This window comes from Bombyx mori, chromosome 5, assembly GCF_030269925.1.
Source record: "Bombyx mori chromosome 5, ASM3026992v2".
Lineage (NCBI taxonomy): Eukaryota > Metazoa > Arthropoda > Insecta > Lepidoptera > Bombycidae > Bombyx > Bombyx mori.
In genome coordinates this window covers 9,662,855-9,676,485 of record NC_085111.1, presented here as the reverse complement: position 1 = coordinate 9,676,485, position 13,631 = coordinate 9,662,855, and the positions used below count along the sequence as shown (strand labels likewise).

The window sequence follows — 13,631 nt, the reverse complement described above, 5'->3', positions numbered from 1 at the left end:
TGAGGAGACGGGGTAGAGTCCGGGCTAAACGGTAGCGATGGTGGATCAGATTCAGCCAGGCTGATGCCCAGCGTGTGCCAATCCACCACAGTCCTCGTGACGGGAACGGAATCGGGAGCGCGACCGAGCTTCATAACGACGGGACGGTGGTCTGAATCTAACTCTGAAACTACTTCGATCGAGTGTAAGCGCAGAGTTACCTTTTTTAATAACGCTATGTCGAGTATATCCGGGCGATGCGCGATATTTAGCGGGTAGTGAGTCGGGATTAGCGGAGCAACGATATCGAAGGCGAGATTATCGACTAACGCGTCAAGCCGCCTGCCAGTCGGGGTTGTGGTGTGTGAGTTCCACCTAATGTGTTTACAATTTAGGTCGCCCGCCAGAATGACAGAGCTCCCCATGCCGAGCAGCGCCTCGATATCACTGCTTAGAACGATCTTATCCGGTGGAAGATAAACGGACGCGATAACGATCGGCGCGTGTCCCGTCAGTGAGATTCGGCACACTGATGCTTCGATATTAGCGAGCGCGGGAGGATCGAGTGGGACGCAATGCAGGGCTCTTCTATAGTAAATGACGGTACCACCACCACGAGCAGAGAGCCTGTCGTTCCTGACCATGTTATAGTTCGCGATTTTAGGGTCACGGCGCGCGGGCTTAAGTAGGGTCTCCTGCACTAAAAAGATATCAATTTGATGGTCACGCAAAAAGTCAGAAACCTGATCACGCTGATTTGCGAGACCGTAAGCGTTAAAAAATCCTATCGTTACGGATAGGGGCTTTATTCTACTTATATACGCCATTGATTACCGGCGGAGTGAGGGGAGGACGTACGTATTTAATGACGCGTATACGTCGGCGTATTCTTGCACAACGGCGATAAAGTGTTGTGCAGTGGAGGCAGAGCGAATGGCGTCGCCCAAAGCGTTAACGCGCTCAAAGTTGATCGACTGAAAGAAGTCGATCGCTAAAGCGAGATTGTCGGACGCGGTCGGAGGGCAAGTCGCGGGAGAGGGACGAGTCGCGGGGGCGGGACGAATCACGGAGGAGGGAGTTGTAGCCGTGTTCATGTACGGCAGCGGTTTCGCCCAGGCCGAGACACTGGGCACCGGCGCCGGAACGAACGCTGGCTTAGCCTGCGACACAGAGGGTGCCGAGGCTTTGATGTCTGGGCCGGAAGCTCGGAGGCGGTTTTGGCGGGCGACGCGGCGATTTATTTTCGGGGCTCGGGGGCATCCGCGGTAATTTGCGGGGTGACCCTGTGTTCGACACAGGACGCAGCTAGGCGGTTCTGTCGCGGTTTTTTGATCGCGAGTGCATAGGGCCGTGGCGTGATCGCCTAAGCACTTGACGCATCGGGGGCGCGCGTGACAGTTACGGGAAGAATGCCCGTATAATTGGCAGTTATGGCACTGGCTAGGTGTGCCTTTCTTGTGTGGGGTTTCGACTGCGATTCCGGAAAGGCTACAGACCGTTCGGATGTTGAATATTTGCTTACCCTCGGGGGTAGGCTGGAGGGCGACGAGAACCATATTATATGGCTCCCTTCCGCGGCCTGTGTGCATGCGGTGTACGGAGTTAATCGGTAGGCCTTGTTCGAGAAGGTCGGCCTTGACGAGCTCGGCATCCAACTCTTTAGGGATGCCACGTATAACGGCACGGAGTTCGCGCTCCTCCTGGAGCGTATATGTGTGGAAACTTATACGCTCCTTACGGAGGTAAGAAGAGAGGGCCCTATGGTCGTCGGATGTTCGAACCTTAATTTGAATGCCGTTCGCGAGGTTACGGGCATTCGTAAAATTAATATTTTTGGCCTTAAGGGCCAGGGAAACTCGTTCCCAAGCTGCCTTCTCTTGAAGGATTACCGGGGGAGGGGTCTGGGCTTTATTTTGTGCCACCGGACGCGGCGACGGAGTGGCACGGGCTGGAGGCGCAACGGGAGTCTGAGGGCGGGGGCGCGACGCGTTCGCGGCTTTGCTAATTTTAGCGGCCGCGGGAGCTCGAGACTCCGCGGCACGCTTCTTACCCTTTTGCACCAGGGTGAATCCATCCGTCGATGAGGCGGGAGCGAGGTCGACCTCCATCTCCGAGTCAGAGTCGGAGGACGAGGAGGCGGGCGCAGGTGACCTACGAGTAGGTGTTTTGGACGGCGCGACGGAGGCCGCGGATGATCGCGCTGCTGGAACGGTGACCACGGCGGACGACGCAGCAGTTTTACTCGCCAGTATAGGCGACGCGGGAACGGCAGGCACGACGGAGGCTGCGGTGCTCGATGCAGAAGCTTTGCACGCAGGTACAGGCGACGCAGGAGCAGCGAGCTCGGTGGAGTCCACGAGAGGGCTCGCAGTGTGATCGGCCTTGAAGGCCTGAAACTCGGAAGTGAGCTTTGGGTAGCGAAGCCGGAGAAACTCCGCAAATACAGCGTCCATGATGTCTACGTGCCCAGGTGGGGCTACCCTGGGTCTTAGAAAACACTCGCCTTGCGGCGAGGCCCCAACTTCTCGGACCTGAGCGGTTCTATTGAACACAGGTGGCGATGCGGCACGATTACTGCAGGACAAAGAAAAATCACAACAAAACGGAAATAACAAAAAGAAACAAAACAATTAAACACTTCCAGGAAGACAGTTTGTGGGCAGATGTACCACGAACACAGAAATAACAAAAGGAAACAAAACAAATAAAAACTTCCAGGAAGAGCACTTAGTCGGCAGATGTGCCACGAACACAGGCCGCGCGAACAATGGCCGGGCTAACAAAAGCCGGGCGAACAAAGGCCGGGCGATCGAGTGGTCGATGAGCACGTCCGCGCGTGACGGGTGCCTCTATCGGAATGGAATTACAGGTGGACCGTATGCTCGTCTATCTACAAAGGCAATAAAAATAAAGGCAAAGAGTAACTGCCTAGTTAAGTGTAGTATACAGTATAATTTTGCAGTTTGCGGCATATAGTACCTATACTATATACCGCGAACTGCGTATGAGTTCTTTAAAATTAAAGTAGCAGTTACTAGATTATTTTTTTGGAATATATTGCGACACTAAAATCGGATAGTTTTAAAAATTAAGGGAATAAACTAAATTATGAAAAAATGCAATGTTGACAAAACAAAATTGCTTGAGATGATCCCCTCGTCACCTTTTTATCATCGCACCTCCCGCCATCGGAGCAGAGTTCATCCATATTATCTGGAACCGCTGCGTTCATCGACAGTGCGTTTCCGGAGGTCTTTCTTGCCACGTACTATACACGTACACGGCTATGGAATGAGCTCTCCTCCACGGTGTTTCCCGAGCGCTATGACATGTCCTTCTTCAAACCAGGCTTGTGGAGAGTATTAAGCGGTAGGCAGGGGCTTGGCTCTGCCCCTGGCATAGCTGAAGTCCATGGGTAACGGTAACCACTCACCATCAGGTGGGCCGTATGCTCGTCTGTCTACAAGGGCAATAAAAAAAAAGAAGAAAATACATAGATCAATTATATTGATAATTGATTTGCCTATAGTAAAAACACTTGTCATAAATACCGCTTTTTCTAAATGGTGTAATACAAAATAAAATAGTTCGACTTAATCTAGTTTTAAAAATTAGAAATTTTGTCATCAGAGCCGAAGACTGGCCGTCGTCTAGTCCCGATCTTAATCCGCTGGATTATGATTTATGGTCAGTTTTAGAGAGTACGGCTTGCTCTAAACGCCATGATAATTTGGAGTCCCTAAAACAATCCGTACGATTGGCAGTGAAAATTTTTCCCATGGAAAGAGTGCGTGCTTCTATTGATAACTGGCCTCAACGTTTAAAGGACTGTATTGCAGCCAATGGAGACCACTTCGAATAAGCTTTTTATACTTTAAATTGTTTTCTATTTATGTATTAAACTAACACACTGTAAAAGTAGTAAATGCAATAGATTTTTTTTTATTTTTAATTGTAACAGTATTTATGGCCAGACTAAGTATATGGGACAGCAACACAATGTTTTGGATAAAAGTAAATAGAAATAACGAAGAAGTTTGAAAGGCAGGTTTTCAGAAATTTGCTAATCATCTATTTAGTATTCGTAAAAGTGTGTATTGTGAAAGTGTATATTCGTGAAACTTGTGCTATAAAGTGGAACAAGTCGATAGACTTGAATTCATGGGTTGTTCCAAAAAGTCCATTGAAATCTTAGTGAATTCCTATAATTTTGCTTAAACGTTATTTAATTTTACGCCTTTTACATCTATTATAATGTAATATGAAATAAATTATACATTATATTCTATTATAATGTATAATGTGAAAATTAAACAAAACCGCTGGACGTAACTTCTCGGGATCCTCCAAAAGTCCACTGAAAAAATCTCAGTAAATGACCACCATTTTACTGAGATTATATTTCACCCCATATCATCTCATTTCATTTAATATCATTTCATTCCATATTAACATTGTTCATAAAAATAAAAAATAAAATTAAAATAAGACATGACTTAAAGGTCTTAGTTACCAGGTCATAAAATCTCTTAATAAAATATAAGTATGACTTTTTGGCGGGAGCGCGAGGAGTAAACTTGTGTGATTTGTTTTATTTTTTCTATTAGTGTTTCTTCAGGCTTACATGCGTAATAAGGGTGGTTTATTTACTGTTTAGTATCTGTGAAAGTGCACAAATGTGGAAAAATCAAATAAAGCCGCTGAAGGTAACTTCTCGGGATCTTCCAAAAAATCCACTGAAAAAGTCTCAGTAAATGACCACCATTTTACTGAGATTATGTAGAGATATACGACAAAGGGAAGATCTTCCACCGAGCGGGTGATATTGATCGGTAGACCGACGGTTCGAATGTTGTTGTTCGGAACTTGTATATATGCGCTTTATCTTGAAAATATCGTAAGCGAGATTCAGGCATCGATCAATTATCTTGCGTTGTATGATGGCTACCCGCCACATCACTCCCCTCCGAGACTGGAGATCGTGTCATATTTAGTTATCGTTGTCCGTGCTGAGATTAGCTTGCAAGTGCCAGTGCTGCTCGAAGTTTGCGGTGAGTCGAAACTGAGCTTGAATGCTGCGTGATTGTCGCCAGTGCTGCTCGAAGTCTGCGGTGAGTCGAGACTGAGCTTGAAAATGCTGCGCGATGAGGCAGTGTAGGTGCGTGCCGTAGGGCCAGGAAGCGTGGTGAGTCGGCTGCGATGGTCCTGTTGAGGCTGCGATGCTGGCTTGCTGTGGGACGACTGTAGATGACTTGCTTTTATCTGCGAGAATGCGGGGATTGTGGTAACCGAAGTTCTTGATGCGCTGATGATGAATGAGAAGGTTGCGATTGTTCCGTCGCAGGTCACCAGTTGTAGGAAGCTTAAACGACGAAAGGAAGATCTTCCACCGAGCGGGTGATATTGCTCGGTAGACCGATCACGTCGGGGTCACCAGTTTGTAGAGATATACGACAAAGGGAAGATCTTCCACCGAGCGGGTGATATTGCTCGGTAGACCGACGGTCCGAATGTTGTTGTTCGGAACTTGTATATATGCGCTTTATCTTGAAAATGTCGTAAGCGAGATTCAGGCATCTGTCAATTATCTTGCGTTGTATGATGGCTACCCGCCACAATTATATTTCATACCTTATCATCTCATCTCGTTCCAGTCCACTTCATTTCATGCCATGTTTCATATTAATCAACTTCATTTCATTTCAGTTCATATTTTCATTTTTCATAAAAAATATGGAATATATATTAAAATAAGACATGACCTAAAGGTCCTTGTTACCAGGTCACAAAAACCTTTAAAAAAATTTATAAACATAGTAGGTAGGTATTTACATTTATGTTTGAGTTTGATAAACATACCTAAAAAATCATACAACTATCTATTTTCATGTTTAACAAACTGTAAAAATAATTCATCCACACCAAAATGGCATTAGCACTTCAAAGAAGAGCAAATGTAAGTATTGAAAAGTTAATTGAAGACAACGCTTTGACAAATGTTTGGTTAGGTAGATCACAGTAAATATTGGAAAGTTACATGTTAAGTATATTTCAGGTACGATTACCTCCAGAAGTCAACAGAATCCTATACATCAGGAACTTGCCCTACAAAATATCCGCTGAAGAAATGTATGATATCTTCGGCAAATATGGCGCAATAAGACAAATAAGAGTGTAAGTTTGTCTTTACTAATTGTTTAACGTAGATCCTACGTAGCTAAATCTGGTGTTCCTAGGTGTTCCTAGGAATTTTAATGTCGTTCATATCAATGCCCAGAGTATTGCGGCTCATTTCCCTGACATGCTTGCAAGTTTTGATTCTAAGAATATCCATGCTATACTTGTTTCAGAGTCTTGGCTTAAGCCATGTCTTCCTTCTACATCTTATACCATTCCTGGTTTTCAACTTTTTAGGAACGATCGTATTAATGGCGGTGGTGGTGGCGTTGCCATTTATATCCGTTCGTATTTTAATTGTGCAGTTGTTAATGTATCGGCACAGCCTACGCCGCCATATGCGGGCGAGCACTTATTTCTTGAAATAGAACTTCAACACACGAAGATGTTACTTGGTGTTTATTATTGTCCTTCGTCAAGTATAGATTTCTTTACTTCTTTTGAAACTCTGCTAGAAAATACAATGCCTTCATATACTCATACCATTATCATGGGTGACTTTAACACATGCCTACTTAAAAACAATTCTCGAACCACTTTATTTCGCTCGATGATCGAATCAGTAAACTTAACTGTTCTACCGTTGAACTCGACTCATCATTTTCCAAACTGTGCTCCTTCACTTCTTGATCTTATTTTCGTTTCTTCTCGTGACCACGTGGCTGACCATGGACAGTGTTCAGCTGACGCTTTCTCATACCATGATCTTATCTTCGTTTCATATAAAGTACGACCTCCCAAAGCAAAATCAAAAACTCTTCTGCTGCGCAGTTTTAATGGTATGGATCTTGAAAGTCTTCGAGAAGATGCTGGCAGCATTGACTGGACTGCTTTGACGTGCTCTACCTCAATCAATGAGAAAGTTGATCAGTTCAATGCCAAGCTAACTGATCTATATGACAAGTACGCACCCTTCCGACCAGTAAGAATTAAACATATGCCAGCGCCGTGGCTTACTGATGAAATTAAAAGTCTATTGACCAGGAAGGCAGCTGCTAAATTAAAATATAAAAAAAAACCAACCTCTGACAATAGTACAAATTATCACCGAATCCGCAATCACTGCAACAGAGTGTGTAGGGATGCACAACGCCAGCATATCCATAGTGCTATCGAAAATGGTGATCCAGCTAGAGTCTGGAAATTTCTTAAATCACTGGGGATTGGAAAATTACAACATGACTTTCATCTATCACATTCGAGTATTGATTTATTAAATCAACATTTCTGTGCGTCATCCCTTTATGACGGGACAATTAAATCTAATACATTAAATCACATTTTATCTCTTCCGATCCCAAATTGTTCTCCATTTGTTTTTAATCACCTAACGGCTTGTGATGTTAAGCGGAGCATATTATCCATAACTTCCAATGCTGTTGGAAGTGACTGTGTGGCCCGTAATATGATCCTTCCTATCCTAGACCAAATCCTTCCCATTATTTGTCATATCCTGAATGAATCATTATCTAGCGGCATCTTTCCAAAGGCTTGGAAAGAAGCACAGATTACACCACTGCCAAAAAAGCCGAATCCTACATCCTTTTCAGAATACCGTCCAATTTCCATTCTACCGTTTCTTTCAAAGGTTTTAGAACGCCTGATTCACAACCAGCTCAGTGAGTTTCTTACGAGAAACGAGCTTTTAAACCCTTATCAGTCCGGCTTTCGTCCTGGCCATAGCACGGTCACAGCCCTGGTGCATATTACGGATGCCATCAGATTTGGCATGGAGAGTGGGAAACTGACGGTGTTGGCATTGCTGGATTTCAGTAATGCTTTTGGCACCGTCGATTTCGACATACTTCTAGCCATCCTTAGCTCCATTAACATATCTCCAACCGTGGTTGATTGGTTTCGCAGTTACCTGTCTGGTCGCCGACAGCGTATTCACTGTGAGAATGCTTATTCTTCATGGTGTGAAACGCACGTAGGTGTACCGCAGGGTGGCGTTTTATCTCCTTTACTCTTTTAAATTTTTATAAATTCTATTTCTTTACAACTTACTTCTTCCTACCACCTGTACGCAGATGATCTACAGATATATACGCAATCTTCTTTACCAGAGCTGACCAACGCGATAAAGATCCTGAACAATGACTTATCGATATTGTCCCGTTGGAGTAAGTCTCATGGATTGAGGGTGAACCCGTCAAAGACACAGGTCATTGTTGTCGGTAGTTCAAGAATGTGTTCGAAAGTTACATGGTCGCAGCTTCCGGCTATTTTATTTGACGGCGCACAAATTCCTATCAGCGATACTGTGAAAAATTTGGGTATCTTAATTGATAAAAACCTTTCATGGAACGCACAAATAAAAGAGGTTAGCCGGAAGGTGTTTGCATCAGCTGGATCGTTGAGACGGTTACGAAATTTTCTTCCAACTGCCACTAAAACTGCGCTTGCACAGTCTTTACTTCTTCCAATTCTTGACTACGCTGATTCCAGCTATCCGGATCTAACCGAAACACAACTTGATAAACTTGAGCGGCTACAAAATTTCTGCATAAGATTCATATTTGGGTTACGGAAATATGATCATATATCTGAATTTCGCACTAAGCTCAAGTGGTTACCAATTCGCCTTCGCCGCAATACTCATGTCCTTTCATTACTATACTGTACTCTCTTTAACCCCCATACCCCTACATATCTCAAAGAACGTTTCGAGTTCCTAGGTGATACGCATAATTTTTCTCTGAGATCATCAGATAACCTGAGACTGAAAATGCCGGTGCATTCATCATCATTCTTTGACAATTCATTCACCGTCCAGGCGGTTCGATTGTGGAATGCTCTGCCGGATGCAGTGAGAAGTGCTCCAACTTTAAACTGTTTTAAAAGAATGGTGAAGGAACACTACATAACTGCTTAGTGCTGTTTGTTGCATCATTATCATTTATAATTTCCATACTGTTGATTTAATAAGTGTGTGTAAATATATTAGTATGTATTGTATGTAAGTATGTATATTGGTATATATTATATTATGTAAACGGTATATATCTGTTTATTATATGTATATATTTTCTATAATAATGTATTGTATATGGTACACCGCACCTGCTATATTTTTTATATTTTACAGAATTTCTGTAAATTAAACGGTTGTCTGGAAGAGATCGCTTTTAGCGATAAGACCGCCTATTGTACATATGTGCTTTTTGACTGTTTGTTTTTTTAAAATGTAAATTGTGTTGGTGTGCAATAAAGTGTATTCTCTCTCTCTCTCTCTCTAAATAAGTCCACTGACGACAGGATATCAAGCGGTTAATGAAGCTCCTCTACTCACAGGGCATTCCTTTAACACCGTAGGTCTTAGGTCAAAGTCCCTGTAGAACTGGAGTAATCTCCTGTGATACTTTTCAAAACATATTTTATGAGTGATTTGATGCAGAAATGGACAGGAAATAGTCGTATATAACCATACAGATGCATAACACAACACACAATAGATTTACGTTGATAGCACTAAAGAAAATTCCCCCATTTGTCGTAGTCGAAGTTTGTCGAGTCGAATACTCAATTCTATTGTATAAAATCAGAATGTATAATTATCTGATGTTTAGATTCAGATACCATTGGTAGTTTCTACTTGTGAGAGCTCACAGCAATAAAGCATATTTATTTTATTTTCTTTTATCACAGTATGTTAATAGTGAATTGTGAAATTTGCTTGTGAGCATAGGCTCTATGTAATTATACTTAGACAAATTGCTAGAATTTTTTTAGTTGTAAACTTGTAAAGCTATGAAAACTCATTTTATGAAATACACTATTATTGAACCCTCTCTATTGATAAAGCACATGATGTACCTTCTATCAAGTGAAACATTCAAATTGGTCTTTGAATACTGCAGACACTTACTACTTTTTGTAAGGAAATACATATTTCATACTTGTTAATGAAATAAATTCAATGATGAAAGAATAACATTTTATATAAAAAGGAAACCTGCAAAATTTATAAATATTCATAATTACTGGTGGAATTGTAAGCCTTAACAGGCAGAAAGCATCCTGCATATTTTTCTGAACAGATTGTACTTTGAATGGTAAAATTGCTAGTTTTAACAACTAACTTTTCAAGCTTATGTCTGGTGTGTAGCAGCATTCAGATTGTTGACTTTGGGCTGTGTTAACCATTTTCCACCAGGTGGATTCTGAGCTCATTTTAAAATCTAAGCAATAGATAATGAGATTTAAAATATTTAGTTGTGAAAGACTGGAACTCTTTTATCAATAATTTCTATTAAATGACCAAAAATATCATAGTAAAATTTGTCTGGCTATTTAAATTAAGAATAAGTAAGTCATAGTAATGAAGTGTGATTATGTTAATTAATGATATGATTTCTTTCTACTTGTTTGGTGTAGTACTTGTGGTACTTTCTACTACCTTATTTGGTGTATGTGTGTCAAATTTGAGCATTTGGTCATAAAATTGACATTTGATTTACTTTATATTAACCTAATAAGAAAAATATTTTTAAAGCAATCATTTGATTTTCAATTTCAGAGGGAACACTCCAGAAACAAGAGGCACAGCATTTGTTGTTTATGAAGATATATTTGATGCAAAAAATGCCTGTGACCATCTATCTGGTTTTAATGTTTGTAACAGGTATCTGGTTGTACTCTACTATAGATCCAACAAAGCCTTTAAAGGTATTGATATTGATAAGAAACAAGAAGAAATTGATACATTGAAAAAGAAATATGGAATATCTAGTGAAGATCTGCGTAAATGATAAACTATAAAATATAAGTTTTTTTTAAGTACAATTGTTTTTAATTATTTGATTTGTATAGCTGTGTAGATTTTAAGCCAGAGAACCTATAAAAATCTTATCATTAAATAATAATGTACCAACGCGCTTTCGTAATGTCTTCCATGATAAAAACCATAATTTTTTGATTTAGCTTTTAATTCTAATCGAAGTAAATCCTGTAGAATTTATTAACTTGCGTATTATTGGTTGGACAGGTTGAAAGACCAGGTACTGGTACTTGGTCTCAACCTGTCCTTTCTGCGCGAGAGTCACGTTCTTCCTTACACTAGGCATCATCCTCAGAGGGATGATATTCAGTCTCTACATTAAGTCAATACGCGACTAGGCTGCGTTCTTACACGGTCGATTCTACCCCATGATCTGTAACGAAGTAAATTGTCCTATCGTAACAAGGATACACTATGCGACTTACATCACGCGGCTTGCTTGTATATAAACCCTCCAGGTCATCCAATCCCATTACTGCAGGATAGCTATCGCAGCGTCATGGTACGTGAGGAATCTCGACCTTCACGACGATCTAAATTTAGAATCGGTACGTAAGTAGTAAAGCAGCGTCAGAATGCTACTTCGACAAAGCGGCACGATACAATAACCCTATTATCGTGGTCGCCGCGCATTACATATGTACCGACCCAGGTCGACGGAGCAAAGCAAATCCGTCGTCGTCCGAAACATTTCTTGTCGGATCCTTCGGATCTACTTTCGGTGCTTTTAGGCACTTGAAGCACCGGTCACCGTCCTCGTCCAAGTCGTCGATTACAACGAGTGAACTAACCAAAAGACAGCCCATCGAGTTTTTCGCCTGATCTTCTCAGTGAATAGATTCCATGAAGCACTGCCCTTGTTAGGGCTGTTGGCAAATTCTCTCAAGTTAGGCCCGTAATCTCACCGTCCGCGCGAAGCGGGAATAGCCCCTTAGGCTATCAGCAAACAGGTAGGAAAAAGAATAAAATTTTACAGGATTGGGCAGGCCTATTATTAGTAAAATGAAATTGCCGATTTGTACTGAAAAGTTGAAATATTTTTTTTCATTGAAAATTTTTTCATTTATTTAATCAAATAAATATCATTATTATCTATACTTTGCTGCCATATAATAGGATAGGTCATTTATGCCTTTACAATAGAGCTCTGGTGATCTAGATTCTACAAACTGTGTGAAAGCATTTTGTACTGCCTCCTAGGAAAAAACTTTTTATCACGTAGAAAATTGTCCAAATCACGAAAAAAAAGGTGGTCCGTTGGAGCAAGGTCTAGCGAATACGGAGGGTGACGAATGGTTTCTAATTTCAGTTCCTGTAGAGTCCAAACGGTTTCTCGTACTGTGTGAGGTCTCGCGTTATCATGAAGCAATAATAGTGAAGATCGATATATGAGTCGGGCCTGTTTCACTGCAAGTTTTGCTATCATTGTTCGGAGTTCGGCACAGTAGACATCTGCTGTTATTGCTTAACCAGATCGGAGAAAGCTATAGTGAATAACACCATGCTGAGACCACCAAACAGTTACCATTACCTTTTTATTGGTAAGTTGTGCTTTAGGGCACTGCTGCGGCGTTTGATCTAGGATCAGCCACTGCATTTTTTGCTTACTGTTATCGTAAAAAATCCACTTTTCATCACAGTTCACAATTCGATCAAATATTCCTTCATTTCTGTATTGATTCAACAAAGCAACACAAGTTTCAACACGCCTTTCTTTCTGCAGATCAGTCAAATCATGAAGCACCCATTTTTCAGGTTTTTTTATTTTATTGATTTGACGCAAATGAGTCAACATGGTTGGTAAGGTAACATTAAACTATGCCACTAATTCCTGGGTAGTTTGGCTCGGATCGGCTTCCAACATATCTTTCAATTCATTGTTATTCACATGTGTGGGCGGTCTTCCACGTTGTTCGTTCTTCAAATCAAAATTTCCATCATGAAAGCGTTTAAACCAAAATCGCACGGTGCGTTCATTAACAGTCCCCTCTCCAAACGTAACATTGATATTGCGAGCTGTTTTTCCAGCGTTAGCTCCGTGTCGGAACTCGTATTCAAAAATCACTCGAATTTTCGAAGTATTCATCTTTTTAAATTTTTTTATTGCTAGATGAGTGGACGTGCTCACAGCCCACCTGGTGTTAAGTGGTTACTGGAGCCCATAGGCATTTACGACGTAAATGCGCCACCCACCTTGATATATAAGTTCTAAGGTCTCAAGTATAGTTACAACGGCTGCCCCACCCTTCAAACCGAAACGCATTACTGCTTCACGGCAGAAATAGGCAGGGTGGTGGTACCCACCCGCGCGGACTCACGAGAGGTCCTACCACCAGTAGTTACGCAAATTATAATTTTGCGGGTTTCATTTTTATTACACGATGTTATTCCTTCACCGTGGAAGTCAATCATGAACATTTGTTGAGTACGTATTTCATTAGAAAAATTGGTACCCGCCTGAGATTCGAACACCGGCGCATCGCTCAACACAAATGCATCGGACGTCTTAGGCGCCTTATTCACGATCCATCTTGCTGTACGTCCCGCCAAGGCCATGCACGATGCACGATGCAAAAGGATCATGAATAGGCTTGACGTACGTCGATAATTATTATTAATTGTTTGCTGGATTTGCACGACCGATTTTGCGTCCAGCGAGTGCCCCCACCACCGCGAGCGTCGTGCAGATACAGTG

The 13,631-nt window shown here is 41.9% G+C and overlaps 1 protein-coding gene across 1 annotated transcript; it reads left to right on the top strand.

Annotated features, from left to right (window-relative positions):
* Positions 1-5,832: 5,832 nt before the first annotated feature.
* On the top strand, positions 5,833-11,116 carry LOC732980 (14 kDa subunit splicing factor 3b). Its single transcript, NM_001044123.2, is given in 3 exon segments — positions 5,833-5,935; positions 6,035-6,153; positions 10,676-11,116. Coding segments are annotated over 3 exon segments (381 nt in total). The 5' UTR covers positions 5,833-5,905; the 3' UTR covers positions 10,908-11,116.
* Positions 11,117-13,631: the final 2,515 nt, after the last annotated feature.